The 18,762-nt window shown below is 35.5% G+C and overlaps 1 protein-coding gene and 1 pseudogene across 1 annotated transcript; both read left to right on the forward strand.

Annotated features, from left to right (window-relative positions):
• Positions 1-1,760: 1,760 nt before the first annotated feature.
• Positions 1,761-17,042, forward strand: TRIM69 (tripartite motif containing 69). Its single transcript, XM_016136201.2, has 5 exons — positions 1,761-2,477; positions 5,079-5,312; positions 6,062-6,084; positions 6,167-6,291; positions 16,449-17,042. The coding sequence occupies exons 1-5, from the start codon at positions 2,247-2,249 to the stop codon at positions 16,988-16,990; spliced, it is 1,155 nt and encodes a 384-aa protein (XP_015991687.1). The 5' UTR covers positions 1,761-2,246; the 3' UTR covers positions 16,991-17,042.
• A 597-nt stretch (positions 17,043-17,639) lies between these two features.
• On the forward strand, positions 17,640-17,758 carry LOC118600825 (annotated as a pseudogene).
• Positions 17,759-18,762: the final 1,004 nt, after the last annotated feature.

Genomic DNA, 18,762 nt, shown 5'->3' on the forward strand with positions numbered 1-18,762 from the left:
TTTGGGGCTCTGTTGTGAGGTATGCATATATTTATCATCGTTATATCTTCTTGATAGATTGACCCTTTATCACTATATAATGTTCTTCTTTGTCTCTTGTAACAATTTTTGTCTTAAAGTCTATTTTGTCTAATGTTAGTATAGCCACTCCATCTCTCTTTTGGCAAATATTTATATAGAATATCTCTTCCTCTTCTTTCACTTTTGATCAATTTATGTCTTTAGATCTAAAGTGAGCCTCCTATAGGCAATATATAGTTGGATCATGTTCCTTTTATTCATTTTCCCAATCTCTGCCTTTTAATCAGAAGTTAATCCATTTTCATATACAATAATTACTGATAAGAACTCACTTATGCCATTTTGCTATTTAATATATGTGATTTTTTTGTTTCTTAATTTCTTATTATTCCAGTCATATTGATTTTTTTTGAGCGAACAATTTTTTTACATTCATTTTTTAAAGTTTATTTATTTATTTATTTATTTTTAAATTAAGTTTATGGGGGTGACATTGGTCAATACAGTTATATAATTTTCAGGTGTACATTATCATTTGACATCTGTATATTCTATTGTGTGTTTACCACCAAAGTCCAGTTTCCTTTAGCTACCATATATTTGATCCTCTTTACTGAGTGAACAATTTTGGCTCCTTTTTCATTTCTTTTTCAGCATATTGTTTAGTATTTTTCCTTAATGGTTACCCAGGGGGTTACAATTAATATCTGAACTGTCTAACAATCAAGTGTGAATTAATAAAAATTTGGTTTCAAGAGCATACAAAATCTGTTCCTTTACAGCTCCATTTCTCTCTTTATATTGTCATCATCACAAATTACATCTTTATATGTTGCGTGCCTATTAACATGTTTATAATTATTATTTTATGTATTTTTTAAATAGTGTTAGGAGTAGTAATAAAAAGTGATGTTAGAAAAGAATAAATTTTCTGGATAACTTTCAAAGAAGAGATTATGGTGCTTTTACTTTGGCCGCACCAATTCTCAGCTCCTTTAGAAAATGGAGCCCGCTATTCTGGAATGATGAAATGGACAGCTAAAAAGAGAACTCACTTTAGCTGTTCTTTTCCAAAGGTATCTTCCAAACCTTCCTCCAACTTTGACCCAGGCAACTACACTGAAGTGAATGATTTGATCACCCAGATACCTTCTAAAGTGCAGATACAAGATATTACTATGGAGCTACACTGTCCCCTGTGTAATGATTGGTTCCAGGATCCACTGATGCTAACCTGTGGCCACAACTTCTGCCAGGCCTGTATTCAAAACTTTTGGAAACGGCAAGTGAAGGAAATATTCTGTCCTGAGTGTAAGATGATGTGTCAGTATAGCAACTGTACATTCAACCTTGTACTGGAGAAGCTGGTAGAGAAGATTAAGAAGCTACCCCTACTCAAGAGCCATCCACAGTGCCCAGAGCATGGAGAGAATCTGAAACTGTTCAGCAAGCCAGATGGGAAACTGATCTGCTTTCAATGCAAAGATGTTCGGTTGTCTATGGGGCAGTCTAAAGAATTCCTGCAGCTCTCTGATGCTGTCCACTTCTTCATGGTGGGTGAGCCCTGGGCCTTGAAAAGCCCCGTAGGAAAGCTGGAAAAAACTTTCTCTCTTCCAATCCCATCCCTTTATTCAGATGATAATTAGAAAGCTCAGAGTGCTCAGAAAATACAACATATCTTTCAATATTCTTTCTCTAGAGTTATTAATTATAGGAAAGGAGCAGTGGAGGAGCTGTGGCCTACTCCCTCAATCAGTCAGTTATTTACCTTCTAAACCTTTCCATGATAGCAATCTAGACACTATGTAGAATATGGACATATAAGATACTCTTGTTATAAAAGTTTTGAAGTTTAGGGGGAAAAAAAAAACTAAAAAACAAACAAAAACCCTAAACAAACAGAATATAAGATAGTCTACTCCTGAGAGCTAAATTTCATCATATTACTAATTCATGAATGTTTAGAATTTCAGAGAAGTGAAATAGTCAGGGAATGTATGGTGAAAGAAAGTTTGAACTGGGAAATAATTTGGATTTAGACGGAATAAGTGTTATAAGTGAGAACGACATAAGTAAAGGTAAAGATAATGAGAACAGTGTAATTAGGGTAGAAATTATAAAGTTCTATTACATTTCTCAAATCCCTGTAGTTAACTAAGAAGGTGGAAAAATAACAATAACCTAAATTTTCCTCCTGCTCATAATTTTATTCCCAATTCCCAATTATGATACAGAGGAAAGGAAAGACTTTTGCAGCAAGAATTGTCTTTTTTCTGACACGCCGAAGCTTTGGGAGAGATGCTCCTTATGAGCCTTCACCTCCCAAGGCAGTGTGGGTTAATTCTATGTGGTATTCCCAGGAGGAGCTTACCATCTATCAGGGTCAGCTGGAGGCAACCCTGAAGGAGCTTCAGTCCCTGAAGAACATGCAGCAAGATGCTATTGCTGCTTATAAGGTGAGGAGCAGGGTAGAGGGGTTATGAGATAGAATTAGAATATATCATTCTTGTAACTTTAGTTAACTGGGTGGAAAGGTGCCTACACTAAATGACACCTGGGCTATAGAATTAAAAAATGGACACAGGGTGGAAAGGACTGGGTTGGTAGAGTAGGTTCCCAGTAGTTGATCAACAGAGAGCAGACTGGTTTTTCCCCTAATATGCTGATACTTTTGATGGTTCACTAGGTGATTGCTGTGAGGTTGTGATCTGTCTGGTCTTTCCTTTTATCTATGGCAAAATAAGGAATTTATCTATGCAAATCCACCAAAGACAGCTATGTCCAAAGAAATACTTCTCTTTTCTTTGGGTTTACAACAAGGCTACCTCTGAATCAAGGTCTTTCAGATTGCCAACTTTCCCCATCTGATTTGATTTTTCCTAGCTTCTTCCAAATGAAATAACACTATTGCTTATACTTTCAGTTTCACAGGAACTCTAGGACAGCATTAATGGTTAGAGACTTGGCAAATAGTCCCTAAGTTGGGGGCTAAATTGGGAGTACTATTTCTTTGTTAAGTATTCTATGGAGGAAAGTATTCTCTGGCATTTGGTATCTCAAAGAAGAAATATTTATATAGTGAAAGAAAGAAGGATAGATGAGAAAAATGACATCTCCAAAGTATCTTATTTCTGTTGTAAGAACTGCTAGTTAAGCTATTACAGTTAACACTCATTTGTTCAAAAAATATTTACTGAGTGGGTCATGCACTATACTAGACACTATATTTCATTAGGTTGGGAGACAGACGTTAAATAATTCTATCAATTACAATAAAATAACTGTGATAATTACTACAGATAAAAATATAGGGTGTTATGAGAGCATGTCAGTGGAGAACCTAACTTAGACTTGGGGAGGAGTGTTGTCTTAAGAAGTCACATATTCATAAGTGAGAATTGAAGGATTAGTAACTTAGCTAAGTGTAGTTGGTGAGGGGAATATGAAGGAAGCGTTCTGAAGAAGAATATTCTATGAAGAGTAAAGGACATATGGAAAAGTCCTGAGACAGAAAGTTAGTTGCTAAGTTAAACAGAGAAAGCCAATAAAACTGGATCCTGGTAGGCAAGATGCTATTGAAGAGCCACACATGGGCCCAAACATGTAGGCCCTTGTAGATAATGTTAGAGACTTTGACTTCATCCTGTGAATAATGAGAAGCCATTAAAAGGTTTAAACAAGACACAGTTTCATCTCATTTCATCTCATCAGTCCGGCGGCTGTGTGGTGAATGTATTGAGAAAGACAAGGACAAAAATAATGGTTAGAAGGACTACCACAGTGATCCCAGAGAATGATGATGGTAGCTTGGTCTAGCGAGGCAGTGGAAATGGGGAGAAATAAATGGCTTCAGCATATGCTTTGGAGATATAAAAAAAAAAAAAAAAACCTGGATGTAGTGATTTATTAGATGTGAGAGGTGAGTGGAGATGTAAGTAGACAGTTGGATATAGGAACCTGGAGTTTAGAACCTGGTCTAGGCTGGAAATAAGAAGTCATATACAGATAGTATTTAAAGCTGTGGGAAGAGAGGATATTACCTAGAAAGAGAATGTAGAATGAAAAGGAAAAAGAGCCCAGGACAGAATATCAAGTAACTCTAATATTTAGAGCTTGGTTAGAGGAGACAGAACAAATGCATAAGACTGAGAAATAGTGGTGAAATAGGTAAAAGGAAAACTGGAAAAGTGTGAGCTAGAGATAGAGATTGAAGACTCTTTCACAAGGGCATTTATAATGATAAACCATAGACTCCAAGCTGGATAAGAGGGGACATGAAAACAGATGAAATCGAAGGAATAGAAATGGAGGGGTCAATATATCGAAGATTTCGATGAGACCCAATTTTTGTTGCAATAGGGGTACCTAAGTGAGTATAAAAAGTTATTTTTGGAGATGGTGAAATTTCTGGGGTAAATAAAATCCTCATTATAACTAAGAGAATGAGTAGATAAAGGTGGAAATCTCTAGAAGTAAGGAGGATAAGGAACCAAGAAGCCAGGATTGCAGATAGCTCATCTGTGAGGATGTTGAGGTCACCAGGGAAAAGAGCTGCAAATGTAGCAGCTATTAATTTCAGTGCTTCAAACATTTTCCATCTCCTGCTTCTTTCATACTGTCCTGGCAGCAGGCGTGGCATCTCTCCAGCTCCGATTTCTTAATAAGAACAGTTTTTTCAGCCTCCCTCACAGCCCCCCGTTTAAGATCATCACTTGGTAATTATTGGTTTGTACTTTGTTATCATTCATTCTAGAATGTTTGATTAACTCCACAGTCTTATTTAACATGGCATTGGTTACCACCTCAGTACTGTATTAGGACTTAGTGACCACTTTTGACTCTTTCATCCTACACTAGCTGAGAAAGACAGAGTAAGTCGCCCCCCCACCAAAAATGGGCCTCCTTTTAGTACGGTTGAATGTTGATACTCAGTAGCCATTTCTATGCATTTTCCTGTTATGGTATTTCCCAAGTTGTGTGAGTATTGGTGGTGTGGGCCCCTGTCCCCAAGTGCTAGTCTCAGTAATTGCTATGGTGATGATCATGGAGATTTCCAGGAAAACAAGCTACATCTGCAGCAACACATCTCCTTGGAGTTTCTAAAGCTGCATCAGTTCCTGCACAGCAAAGAAAAGGACATTTTAAATGAGCTCTGGGAAGAGGGGAAAGCCTTGAAAGAGGAGATGGAGTTGAATCTGAACCAGCTTCAGGAACAGAATCTACTAGCCAAGGACATGTTGGTGAGCATCCAGGCACGGATGGATCAGCAGAACTCCTTCGACTTTCTCAAAGTAAGGCTCTGTATCAACATGGGTACGGGTACACGACGGGGGTGTCAGAAAGGATGTAGAAGCATCTTTTTTCCCTCAAGGGAAAATCTGCTATAGTGCAGATTCCCTGGGAGAAAAGCAGGAGGGAGGCTACTTTTGCCTTATACTCAATGGAAAGCTTTACTTTCAGCTTTTCATTAATTGCCATTAATAACAGTACATATTAATATTTTAATATTTTTCCACAAAAAATCTTTGAAGCTTTATTTCCCAAAAATAAGAAAGTTACAACCCAAGTTGTATCTTTGGCTCTCAGCCATCATAAAATGACCTATTTGAAAAACTTTGCCAGGCTTTTCTACCTGAGGCTTTACCTCTAAAGTGAAATTGGTTACCACCTCAGCACTCAGAAAACTTAATTAGCCAGAGTAAGGAAAAGTTGCATTGGGACTGTAATACTTACTGGGTTTTTCTCCTGAGACAATGTGGCAGTATAGGTAGAAATAGCTTAACCTTAACTTCTGTCTTGTTCCATGTAAAAGGGAACTCTAGAAATTCAGAGCAAGATAAGACCAGTTTATTCTCGGTTAGATGGAGGATGCAGATCAGAAAAGGTATAAAGAGGATGAGCGCTGGCAATTGAATAGGGACCATCTGCACAGGATCCCAGTATTGACAGTCAAATTCTAGTGGTGGCCAGTATCACCAAAGAAATTTCTGGGGTTAATGAACAGGTATCTAACTTTTCTATTTCTCCTTTCCTCTTCTAGGACATTACACCTCTCTTGGATAGGTAAGTGATTCCATATGGTATTAATATCCTACCTTCAGTCCCTAGAGGATGTCCAAGAATAAATAATTTATGTCTCCTTCAGCTTGGAGCAAGGAATGAGGGTGCTGACACCCAGAGAGCTTATCTCCAGAAAGCTGAATCCCGGCCTGTACAGAGGTCCCATTCAGTACATGATGTGGAAGGAAATGCAGTCCACTCTCTCTCCAGGTATCAGTGCATAGTAGTCATTGGTTCCTGGGGATCCTAATCTGCTTCCTACGTAGGACCTCTTCTGTGGCTCTAATTAGTACTTCAGATACTAATTAGTCTGGGACATGGAAGGGTAGAGTTTAGCCAAAAGAATGCTAGTTGGTATGACTGAATTTCTTTTGGTACCATAACCTAAGAATTCATGGCTTTTTACTAGAAACAGTCTGATGTCAGAATAACCTCTCAGCCTATGATTATGTTTGATTGTTCTATCAAGTGCGATAACCGATATTTTGTCCTATTGTGCTAAATCAGTTATATAAATCCCTGGAGCTTCCACGCCCTGGAGGAGGAGGTTACTAAACCTACCCTTTGAATGTAATAGTCTTTACAAGTGCTCCTATTTGATGCTCATAATATAGAGTATAACATCTTAAGAGATTATTTAGAGACTTTAACTGCTTCAGAAGAAAACCAAGAAGTTCAATAGGTGTGCCTAATAAGGACACTAAGTTTTTGTCATCCTGTAGATGCCAAAAGACTGAGTAGGAGAAAAGAACACAAATGGCATTTCGAGAACATAAAGTAAAGTTCTAAATACAAATCTTTATAAAAATAAAGTTCTAAATAAAGTTTTTAAAAATAGAATTTATATAGACTCATTATTAGTAGTAGTTACTGACTTAGTGAAAATCACAAATCTATCCCAATTAATAATCTTTCCAGGTAATTGACATTGAAAAAAATCAGCTTTACTGACATATAATAACAAAGAGTAAAACTCACCTTTCTAAAGTGTACAATTTGATGAGTCTTGACAAATGTATATACTTCCATAAACATCTCCAAAATTAAGATATAGAAAATTTCTGTCATCCATAAAATTTCCCGCATATCCCTTTAAAGTAAATCCTTTCCTTCTATCCCTAGCCCCTGACAACACTCACTAATCTGCTTTATTCCACTTTAGTTGTGTCTTTTCTAAAATCTCATATAAGTGGAATCATAGATTATGCAGTTTGTGTCTGGCTTTTTTTTTTTTTCACTTAGCATAATACTTTTTGAGATTCACTTGTGTTGCTGCATCTATCAATAGTAATGTTTTATGGATACATCACAATTTGTTTATTCACTCACCAATTGATGGACATTTGAATGGTTTCTAATTTATGTCTATTATGAAGAAAATTGCCTAAACATTTGTTTACAAATTTTTACATCTTAATTTCTTTGGAGCAAATATCTAGTGGTGGGATTGCTGGGTTGTGTGTTAAGTGTATGTTTAACTTTATTAGAAACTACCACATTTTTTTCCTAAAGCAGCAGTACTATTTTACATCCCCACCTACAGTGTATGAGAGTCCCATGGTTTCTCCAAATCCTTGCCAAAACTTGGTATTGTCAATCTTTTTAATTTTAACCACTTATTACACATATAGTAGTATCTCACTGTGGTTTTCCTTTACATTTCCCTAATGACTAATTTTGACAATCTTTTTATGTGCTTCTTTGCCATTCATATATTTTTTTTGGTTAAATGTATTCGATCTTTTGCTCATGTTTTTTATTGAATATTTTTATTATTGAGTTTTAAAGGACACAAAATTTTATCAGATATATGTTTTTCAAATATTTTCTCTCAGTTTGTGGCTTGCCTTTCATTTCTTAACAGGGTCTGTCAAAGAACAAAAGTTTTTAATTTTGATAAAATCCAACTTACCAATCTTTTTCTTTTATATTTTATCTTCTTTGTTTACTAAGAAATCTTTCCTTAACCCAAAGCCACAAATTTTCTCCTACACTTTCTTTCCAAAGTTTTATCATTTCAGCTCTTATATTTAGGTCTATTACTCATTTAGAGCTCATTCTTGTATATAGCAGAAGGTAAGGTTCGATGTTATTTTTTCCCACATGAGTGCCCAATTGTCCTCATGTCATTTGTTTAAAAGACTACTTTTTTTTTTTTTTAAACCACTGAAGTACTTTGGCACCTTTGCCAAAAATCAGCTGTAGTCTACTATAGCCTCTCAATCTTGTTCCATCAATCTGTATTGTTTATTCTTATACCAACAACACAATTCTTTACTTATGTTGCTTTATGATAAATCTTGAAATCAGGTAGTATGATTGTTCCTTTCAATTCATTAGTTGTGCCTCATGTATTTTAAAGCTCTGTTATTAGGTGAATACACATTTAGAATTGTTATGACCTCTTGATGAATCAATCTCATTATGATTGTGAAATGCTCCTCTGTATCCTTGCTCATATTCTTTTTTCTGAATTCTATTTTGTCTAATATATGTATCTTTTCCCATCATCTTATTTTTAAGACATTTGTGTTTTTATTTTTCAAGTGTGTTTCTTGTAGCTAGTGTGCAATTGTCTTGTTTTTTAAAATCCAATCTGACAATCTTTGTCTTTTAATCAAGGTGTTTTGACCATTGACATTAATGATAAGCAATATAAATGGGTTTAAATCTAGCATCTTGGTATTTGTTTTTATTAATACCATACCATCTGTTCTTTCTTCCTTTTTTCCTCTGTACCTATCTTCTTTTAGATTGAGTCCATTTTAGTTATCCCTTTCATTTTCACTATTGGCTAATTATCTGTACTTCCTTATTTTATTAAACAATTTTTATACATTTTTGGTTGCTTTAGGATTTTACAATATGTACCTTTAACTTATCCCATATTATTTTTCAATAACAGACATTTACATATAACGTAAAAAATTTATAATAGCATACTTTTACATTCTTCATCCTTTATGCTGTTGTCATATATTTTATTTCTACACATTATATATATTTTTTTTTTTATTTAAGCAGTCAGTTGTCTTTTAGAGAGGTTTTTTTTTTTCTTTTTTTAATGTCTTCCTAGGAGGTCTCCCATCCAAGTACTAACCGGGCCCAATCATCAGGCTTGTTCAAGGTGGTATAGCCATAGACCACAGACTGTGGCTCCACTGGGGCATGAACCCAGGACCTTCTGCATGTAAGGCAGATGTGCTAACTATGGAACCACATCCTTTTAAAGAGATTTTTTAAATGAAGAAATATCTTTTATATTCACATATTTACAATTTCTGGAACTCTTTATTTTTTTTATGTACATACAAATTCCATCTGACATCATTTTTCTTTCTGCCTGAAAGCTTTCTTTAACATTTTTTGTAGTTCAAATATACTGGTGATGTTTTATCTCAGCTTTTGTTTTTTTTTCTCATTTTTTGAAAAATGTTTTTCTTGTTATAGAATTCTGGGTTGATGGATATCTTTTTCAGTACTCTAAAGGTGTCATGCCATTGTTTTCTGACTTGCATAGTTTCTGATAAGATGTCTATTACCATTCTATTCTTTATTTCTCTGTATATACTATTTCTTTTTTTAGACTACTTTTACTTTTTTTTTCTTCCCTCTTCCCTCAGACTACTTTTGTTTTTTTGTCACTTGTTTCCACCAATTTTCTTGGGTCTTAGTGTGATTTTCTTTATATTCATCTACTTATGGTTTACTGAGCTTCTTGAATCTATGGGTTTATAGTAGTCATCATATTTGGAATAATGTCAACTGTTATTTTTTCAAGAATTCTTCACCTACCCCCCCCCCTTTTCTCCTATTCTGAGACTCTAATTTTACATATGTTAGACCACCAGATATTGGCTGACTTGTCACTCACTGATGCTCATTATTTTCTAGCCTTTTATTTCCTCTGTGCTTCATTTTGAATAGTTCCTATTGCTATTCAAGTTCTCTCATGTTTTCTTTGGTACTGTTTAATCTTCTGTTAATCCTATTCAAGATGTTTTTCATTTTAGATACATTTCATTTCTAAAAGTTTCATCTGGGTCTTCATATATCTGCCATTTTTCTTCACCATGTTCATGTTTTCCTTTACATTCTCAAGCAAATGGAAGATAATTATGATAGCTGTTTTAATGGTGTTGCTAATTCCATCATCGTTGTCATTTCTGGGCATATTTTCATTGCTTGATTTTTCTCCTAACTGTGGGTCATATTTTCCTGCTGCTTTGCATAGCTAGTAATTTTTTTTTAATTTTAACAGATTTAACTTTTTATAATACTTTAATTTATAGAAAAAATTGAGAAAATATAAAGTTCTTATATACCTCATCTCTAGTTTCTCCTATTATGAATGTCATTTTACATTTCATGTGATACATCTTTTACAATTAATGAATCAATATTAATATATTACTATTAACTAAAGTCCATAGTTTATTTAGATTTCCTTAGTTTTTATTTAATGTCATTCTTCTGTTCCAGGATTCCATCTAAGGTGCCACATCACATTTATTTGTCATGTTTCTTTAAGCTCTTCTAGGTTGTAACAGTTGCTTACCCTTTGCTTGTTTTCGATAACTTTGACATTTTTAAGGAAAATTGGTCACACATTTTGTAGAATGCCACATTATTGCAATTTGTCTGATATTTTTCTCCTAAGATCAAGGTTATAAGTTAGTAAAAGGAAGACCACGTAATTAATGTGCCATTTTCATCACTGCATATCAAGCAGACATACTGTCAGCATGATTTATGACCATTGATGTTGGCTCTAATCACTTAGCTGAGGCAGTGTTTGTCAGGTTTCTCCACTGTAATGTTACCCTTTCTGTCCCCTTTCTATCTGTATACTTTGGAAGGAAGTCACTATGAACAGCCCATGGTTAAGGGGTGGGGTTACTCTCCTCCTCCTTGAATGTGAAGTATCTACATAAATTATTCAGAATTCTTCATGGGAGATCTGTGTCTTCTGGCTGGTAATTTTTTATTGGATGTCAGACATAATCAATTTTAAATTGCTATTTGCTGGATTTTGTTGTAATCCTTTAAGCTTGGATTTAACTTTAGCACGTAGTTATTTAAAATGACTTTGTTCCTTTGGACACATTTTAAAAGTTTATTATGGCTTTTCAGCTTTGTTACAGTAGTTGGACAGCAGCCTTTAAACTAAAGCTAATTTAGCCCATTTTCTAAGGTAATACCCTTCTAAGTACCCTGCCTGATGTTCTACATAGTATGACATTTTCTCATTCTGGCTGGCAGGATTGAAAACTGTTTTCAGTCTTGTGTGAGCTCTAGAAATTATTCAGCCTACTGCTTTCTGGAGATTCTTTCACTGGCCCTAATGAGTTTTACTGAAGATTAGTACTCAGCCACAGCCTTGAGGGAATCCCCTTGTAGATATTGGTTAAGTCTCTGCCCAGCTGCCTCCTCTGTGTTATTCTATAAACGGTCAGATAGAGAGATGTATGGTTTTTTTCCAAACTACTAAACTCTGCCATTGCAGTGAAAAAGCAATCACAGACCATATGTAAATGAATGGCCATTGATGTATTCAAATAAAATTTTATTTACAAAACAAGCAGCAGGCCAGATTAGGCCTACTGGTTGTAGTTTTACCAATTCCAATTTAAAATATTTTAACATATTTCCTTTAGTTTTGTATACAGTAAAATATTACCAAAGTTTACTCATTTATTCACCAAACTCCTATAGAGGACCTACTACATGCTAAGCACTAAGCTGGGTCCAAGCATGTAGAAATTAAAGACATAGTTTCTGCTCCCAAGAAGAAGAGACTAGAAGACCAATTTAGAGTCTGTAGTAGCCATCTAGATGAAAAATTGTTAAGATCTAAGCCAAAGGCATGGGAATGAGAATGTAATATAAAAAACAGATTCCAGAGCCAGAATTCCAGGAGCTGAAATGTGCCAAACAATAATTGGTGGTAAGAGGTAGAGAAATGTGATGTAGAGGATGGAAATATAGAAGATGCAGAATTCAGAGGGAGTTGATGAGTTCAATTGTGGCCATGTTGTGTTGAAGGACCTACAGAACAACTAAGTAAATATATTCAAATAGTAACTATTCCAACTAGAGCTTAAGAGAGAGGCCAGAGATAGAATAATCAGTATAGAGCAGTGTAGCTGAAGCTATTGATATAAATGAGATTTCCTAAGGAAAGTGAGAACATACGGTCAAGGAGGGAGCACATTATAGAGACTACTAACACATAAAGGGCAGTGAAGCTTCTAAAAGAGACTCAGGAACTTTGGCAAGAGAAATAAAGAGAAAAACCAGGAAATGAGGTTGACATGGACTCTAAGGAAAGAGACTGTCAAGGAGAAGGTAGTGGTCATTCATGCCACATGTGAAGATCAATTTAGGAAACAATTGGAAAAGAAATTAAAAAAAAAACAATAATTGGTGACTTTGGCAAGGGAAGTTTCAAAAGAGTATAATGGGTAGAAGTCATATTGTGAAGAGTTCAGAAGTGATTGGGAATGAGATAGTAGAAAAGTGAATAGGTCACTAGTTGAGAAATTTCACTAAGAAGGGAAGATGTGAGTGTAGGCACAGAGTCAAAAGAGGACTTTAAAAAACATACTTAAGGGAAGCAGCTCACAGAAAGGTATAAATCTATGGTATAAGAAAGGGGATAATTGGTAGAAGTAGGGAAGAGTGAGTGAGGTATAAACAGAGAGTGAAATATTGACTTTTCTCAGTTTCCTCTGGACATATCTCCTTTGGAAAGGAGATAAAAGTGGGAGAAGCAAACAATTTTATCAAGTTGATCTTGCATTATAAGTGGAAAGAATTGAGGGATTCCAATAAGATGTTTCTCTGTGAAGCAGGGAATGAAGTCTTCTGCCTAAGATCGAAGAGGTGGGGAAGTGGAAGAATAGAGGTTTGGCGCGGGGAGTTGAAGATTTGAAATTGCTGTTGTGAGGAAGATGCTCGTAGAAGATGATTTGATTCAGAAAACATAAAGTGGAAATAATGAATCTGTTGTGGTATATATATGTACAATTTTGTGACTTTGCTCCTGCAGTGGTCAGGAATTGGAATGTGAATTTGAATAGATGGATATATCCAGGGTTGGAGAGTTGCATGGCAGGTGCTGCAAAAAAGAGAATAAAAGTGTTGAGGTTATTAGCAACAAAGTTGCCAATGCTAAGCTGTTTAGGGAAAGACTTTAAGCCAGGAAGCAGATAGCTTAGGGAAATACAGAGAAATAAGGGACTAGAATAAAGTCAAGCAATAGTTGTAGGGGGAGACAAGAGTGAGAACGCTCAAAAAATAAGAGACTTGGAGATATCTAACTTTAAGATTTTAGAGAATGAATATTTTCTAATGACTACAAGGTCCAGAATATGGTCATTTATATGAACAGCTGACATGTAGTGGAGTAAAAAGTCACAAAAGTAAAGTCAAGGACTGGCAAGAGTGGAAGAGTGGCTATATCCAAAGGATAGTGAAATCACGTGAGATGATGGGCTGAAGTCAGGCTAGAAGTGTAAAGTTAACCCAAAGTGTGGGAATATAACAGGAAGTTTGCATATGATAGCATTAAATAGAGATAGAGGGTAAAATGGAATGACATGGGCCTCCATGAAAAGTAGTTTTTACAAAAGCATGAGGAGTAGAGTAGGGGTCTAGAAGTGGCAGTGGTGGCTACTGGATCTCTTGAATCTGAATTTAGAAAATAGTCTTGTGAACTTTTTGGAAGCTGTTTTTGGAGGAAGGACCAGATAAGTTTCTGTTAGAGTAAAGAGGGGATGAGAAAATTCTGTAAACTGAGGATACAGGAGAGTTAATTTGGAAGGGAGTTCCAAAAGGCAGGGTGGAAAGGGTTGGGTGGACTGTGGGAAGATGGGTGAAGATAGAGGAAGTAAAGAACAGATAATGTGGATAAGAGCATGTTAGAGTATAAATCACTGGAGGGGTCTACATTCTGGATGTTGGTCAAAGATAATAGGAATATGAGACATAGTGGAATTAGCTGGTGTCCAGATATCAAATGGAACTTTGATTAAAGTTCACGTATTTATTTATTTAACAAATAGTTACTTGAACACCTAGAAACAGTTCCAAATTTTGAATATATCTCAGGAAACAAAACAGATAAAATCCCTCTCACCCCAGAGATTACATTCTAGTGGATGAAATGGACAATGGAAAAATAAATAAATTTCACATAGTGATAACCATTGTGAAGAAAATAAAGCAAGGTACACTCATTAAATAACTATTTAGGAGAAAAAGTAAAGCAGGATAAGAGTACAAACAGTGATGGATGGATGAACATGTTATTTTAGATAGAATAGCCAGAGAAAACCTCTCTGAAGAAGTAATGCCCCTCTCTGCATGTTTTATTGTGGAAGTTCCAAATATAGAGAAAAGTTTAAAGACTTTTACCATGAATACCCCTATACCCATCTAGATTGTATCATTAACATTTTTTGAACTTGCATGAACAAAGGCCTGCATAATGAATGTGAAGGAGTGAACTGTTTGGGGACGAGGAAAGAAAGTGTAAAGGCCCTGAAGTATGTATGTATGAGTGTGATATATTCAACCAGCCAAAAGGCTAAGGTGGTTGGATCAAAGCAAATGAGGGCAATGTAATAGCAGATGAGGTCAGAGAGATGGGTAAATCATGTAGGTCTTGTTTGTTCTGTAAAGAGTCTGGATTTTATCTTGGGTGATGAAAAGCATAGGAGTATGTTGAATAGGAGAACTGGATAATCCCATCCATGTTATGGGAAAAATAGTTTGCATATAGGCAAGAATGATACCAGAACAGTTAAAAAGCTATTTCAGTAGTTCCAGGCTGGTGGTATTTGTGGAAGTTATCTGTATATATTCTGAGTTGGATCAGAATATATTTTAAAGGTGGTGCTGACAGAACTTACTGTTGGATTGAATATGGCAAGAGAAGAAAACAGAAGACACAAAGCCAACTCCTAGGAATCTTCAAAGCCAGTGCAGACTGAGCTATATGGAAGTGTCAGAAACTTGGTGAGGAGAGTAGACTCAGGTTCTAAAAAGGCTGGTAAGAAATCTTTATGATACCTCCAAAGAAACCTTAGTCCTCATATGGGAAAGAGTAACAACCCAAGGTGGATGGGGACATGTGAGGGAGAGAAGATTCAGCCTATATGGAAAAATTCAGGATTCTTCAGTCTGTTGTTGAAAAAAGAAGTTCTCAGAATGATAGAAATCCTTGGTAATCAGTCAAAAGACACAGGCTTTTCTGGGAAGAGAGAGTTGGACTGGACTGACTTTACTACCAAGGATAAATAAATCCATCAACAATAAATGTATGCATGTATGTATCTGTGTCCATGATGTGAACATATATGTTTCCTTCATCAAATTTTGTGCCAAGTTTCAATTATCTCACACCTAGAATCCTCTTTTTGCTGGTATGCTTTCAACCTCTCTTTATTTAGAAATTATTTTTAATACTGATGCCCCTTGATTTGTCTAAACCAATGCTTGTCAAGTTACCTGTGACAAAAGAATAGTTTTTAAAATCACAACCTGCCATGGACTGATATGTTTATAGAATAAAATATAAATCAATTACTTGAAAAAGTGGAATTAAAAAAAAACAAAGATTACAAAGTGTGAGTTCAGTTTTTTAATTGTTAGATTCAACTGACATAAAATTATTCTTTCAGATTGCTAAAGTAGCTAAGAGCTTACTCTCACATTCTCTACTATCTTATCCCAGACTGGTAACCACACAGTTTGTGGACCACATTCTGATTAGCAGCACATAAACCACTCCAGATCTCAAAAGTCTCATTATCTATTAAACCAGATATAAACTTCTCACCATTATCCTCTAAACACTGTATCAGTTAGCTTAACTGCCTCTAACAGGCAGCTTGTTCTCTCCCACATAAGCTACTGTTTCTAGCCCATTCCTTTTTTGCCTCTGTTTACTCAAAGCATCCTGAATATATCTTAGTTATATCATAACTGAAATACATACTGTCCTTAGATGGCTTTCATAGGACGAACTTACTTAATCATTACCTCTTCAGCATTTGTATTTTCTTATATTCGCCAGTACATATATATATATATATATATATATATATATATATATATATATATATTATTTGTATTGTTTTCTTCATTAGAGCATAAATTGCTTTGGAGTAAAGTCTGATTTTTACTATAAATAAAAAAAATGTCTACGATATAGCTAGAAGGTATATAAATTAACTACCTGCCTAAAAGGATATGTGCATGAGGGAGATAACATACTGCTGTCTATGTAACTGCCTTTTACTATGGGAATTTGCATTCATCCCTTTTCTCCTGTGCCCTGCCTTCTCTTATTTTCTTACTAGGCCTATCTCCATTAACTCTGGACCCTAAAACAGCTCACCCAAATTTGGTGCTCTCCAAAAACCGAACCAGTGTGTGGCATGGTGACATTAAGCAGGTAATGCCCGATGATCCGGAAAGGTTTGACTCAAGTGTGGCTGTGCTGGGCTCAAAAAGCTTTACATCTGGAAAGTGGTATTGGGAAGTAGAAGTAGCAAAGAAGACGAAATGGACAGTTGGAGTTGCCAGAGAATCTATCATTCGGAAAGGCAGCTGTCCTCTAACTCCTGAGCAAGGATTCTGGCTTTTAAGACTAAGGAACCAAACCGATCTAAAGGCTCTGGATTTTCCACCTTGCAGTCTGAAACTGACTAACAACCTCAACAGGGTGGGCATATACCTGGATTACGAAGGAGGGCAGGTGTCCTTCTACAATGCTAAAACCATGGCCCACATTTATACTTTCAGTAGTACTTTCATGGAGAAACTTTATCCCTACTTCTGCCCTTGCCTTAATGATGGTGGAGAGAATAAAGAACCATTGCATATCTTACATCCACAGTAATTAGTCATACTATGGTGTGAATTCAAGGCATTATTAAAGAGGTATTGAAATAGTTACCAGTCTCACTGGTTTCTCTTCCCAATTTATGGGTAACTCTGGAATAATGAAAAGAGAATTCACAAATTGAATTTTATTCTCACTGTCCTAAGTGGATTTCACTAGAACCTTTTAAGATGTTATTCTAAATCGCTGGGGTCTTCTATGACACAGGAGCTTATTTCATGAGGGTGATCATCTTGCTATTGTTACTGGAGCAAACTACAACTTGAGTTTGCGATGCTTGGGAACGCTTTTCAAACGTGCCCAGAAATTGTATTATGCTGTCATTATTCCCCAACATAATGACTCTTAATAGATGCATTTCAGATATATACTCTTCTTCCTATTAATTTTTTTAAATGTAAAATGTGCATCACATTTCTAGAACTTGTTACTATAATATGAAAAAAACAAAACAAAACAAAACAAAAACTGCTCCAGAGATTTAAAGAAAAGAAATAGAAAATTGTCTGGGCCAGTTTATAATCTTGTTTTGAATTCTCTCAAGATACTTTTTAGTTCAGTGATTCTCTGAACTCTTTCTCAGTCTCTTTTTCTTGATTTATCTATATATGCGGGCACTTGTTTTTCTGTATTCAAATACATTTAAGTCTATGGCCCGGCAACCTTAAATATGCCCAATCTCATCTGATCTCGGAAGCTAAGCAGGGTTGGGCCTGGTTAGTACTTGGATTGGAGACCACCTAGGAATATCAGGTGTTGTAGGCATTAAAAAAGAAAAAAGAAAAAAAATACATTTATGTATTTCTATTTGCTATGTCCTTTTCACCATTCCTGCCTATAATTCAAATATCAGTATTTTTCATCTTGTCCTCTCCAATATATTCATATTCCAGCTTGTTTTTTCTCTCTAAGTCTAAAGTACTTAGTATCATTGATCTCAGCAGTACCCTTGATGAACAACCCCTATTTCCTTTCCTTGGAAGTCCCACCTAACTGGGCTTCATTCTCTATATCTGATAGTGTTTTTTTTGTGTGTGGGGGGGAAATGAGCAGGGATGGGTATTTAGGACCTGCCTCACTGGTCCTCTAAAACTACAATTAGCACAGCTCTTCGGTAGGGTGAAAGCCCTCTATCCATCGTAATGGGAAAGATACACATATATTACGGGGTAATAGTCATATATCATTGGCATACATTTATAATATGCATACATTTACAGCTGCTGATTTGGGTAAACAGCCATGACATGATTACAACTACATTTAAGAAATTATTTTAATGAATTCGCTTTAATCAAAATGTAATGAGGACTTTGTTAATGCCTAGAACCTTGCTAGATGTTTTGAAGACTATAAAAGAGGCATTAAAAAATCCATCTAGAAAGATTTAAAACAAATTCCAGTGCTTGGACCCCACCCAAGACCAATTAAAATCAAATCTCTAGTAGGTGAGACCAGGCATCTGTAGTTTCTAAAAGCTCTCAGGTGATTCTAATGTGTTACCAGGGCAGAGAACAATTGAACTAAAGGAACATGTTTTATTTTTTTTTTAATGGCTTAAATTCAAACTTACAGAAAAACTGCACTTTTGTATGATAAACTCCCATGTACTCTCCACCTAGATTCACTAATTATTAATATTTTCCCAGATTTTCTTAGCCTCTCCCACATCCATTCTATATCATATGATTTTTTGTGCGTATATAATTATTAATAATGTTATTTTGCTGAACCACCTTAGATTAAGTTGCAAGCATTATAATTTTTAT

The sequence above is a fragment of the Rousettus aegyptiacus genome, unplaced genomic scaffold (assembly GCF_014176215.1).
Source record: "Rousettus aegyptiacus isolate mRouAeg1 unplaced genomic scaffold, mRouAeg1.p scaffold_m13_p_3, whole genome shotgun sequence".
Taxonomy (NCBI): Eukaryota; Metazoa; Chordata; class Mammalia; order Chiroptera; family Pteropodidae; genus Rousettus; species Rousettus aegyptiacus.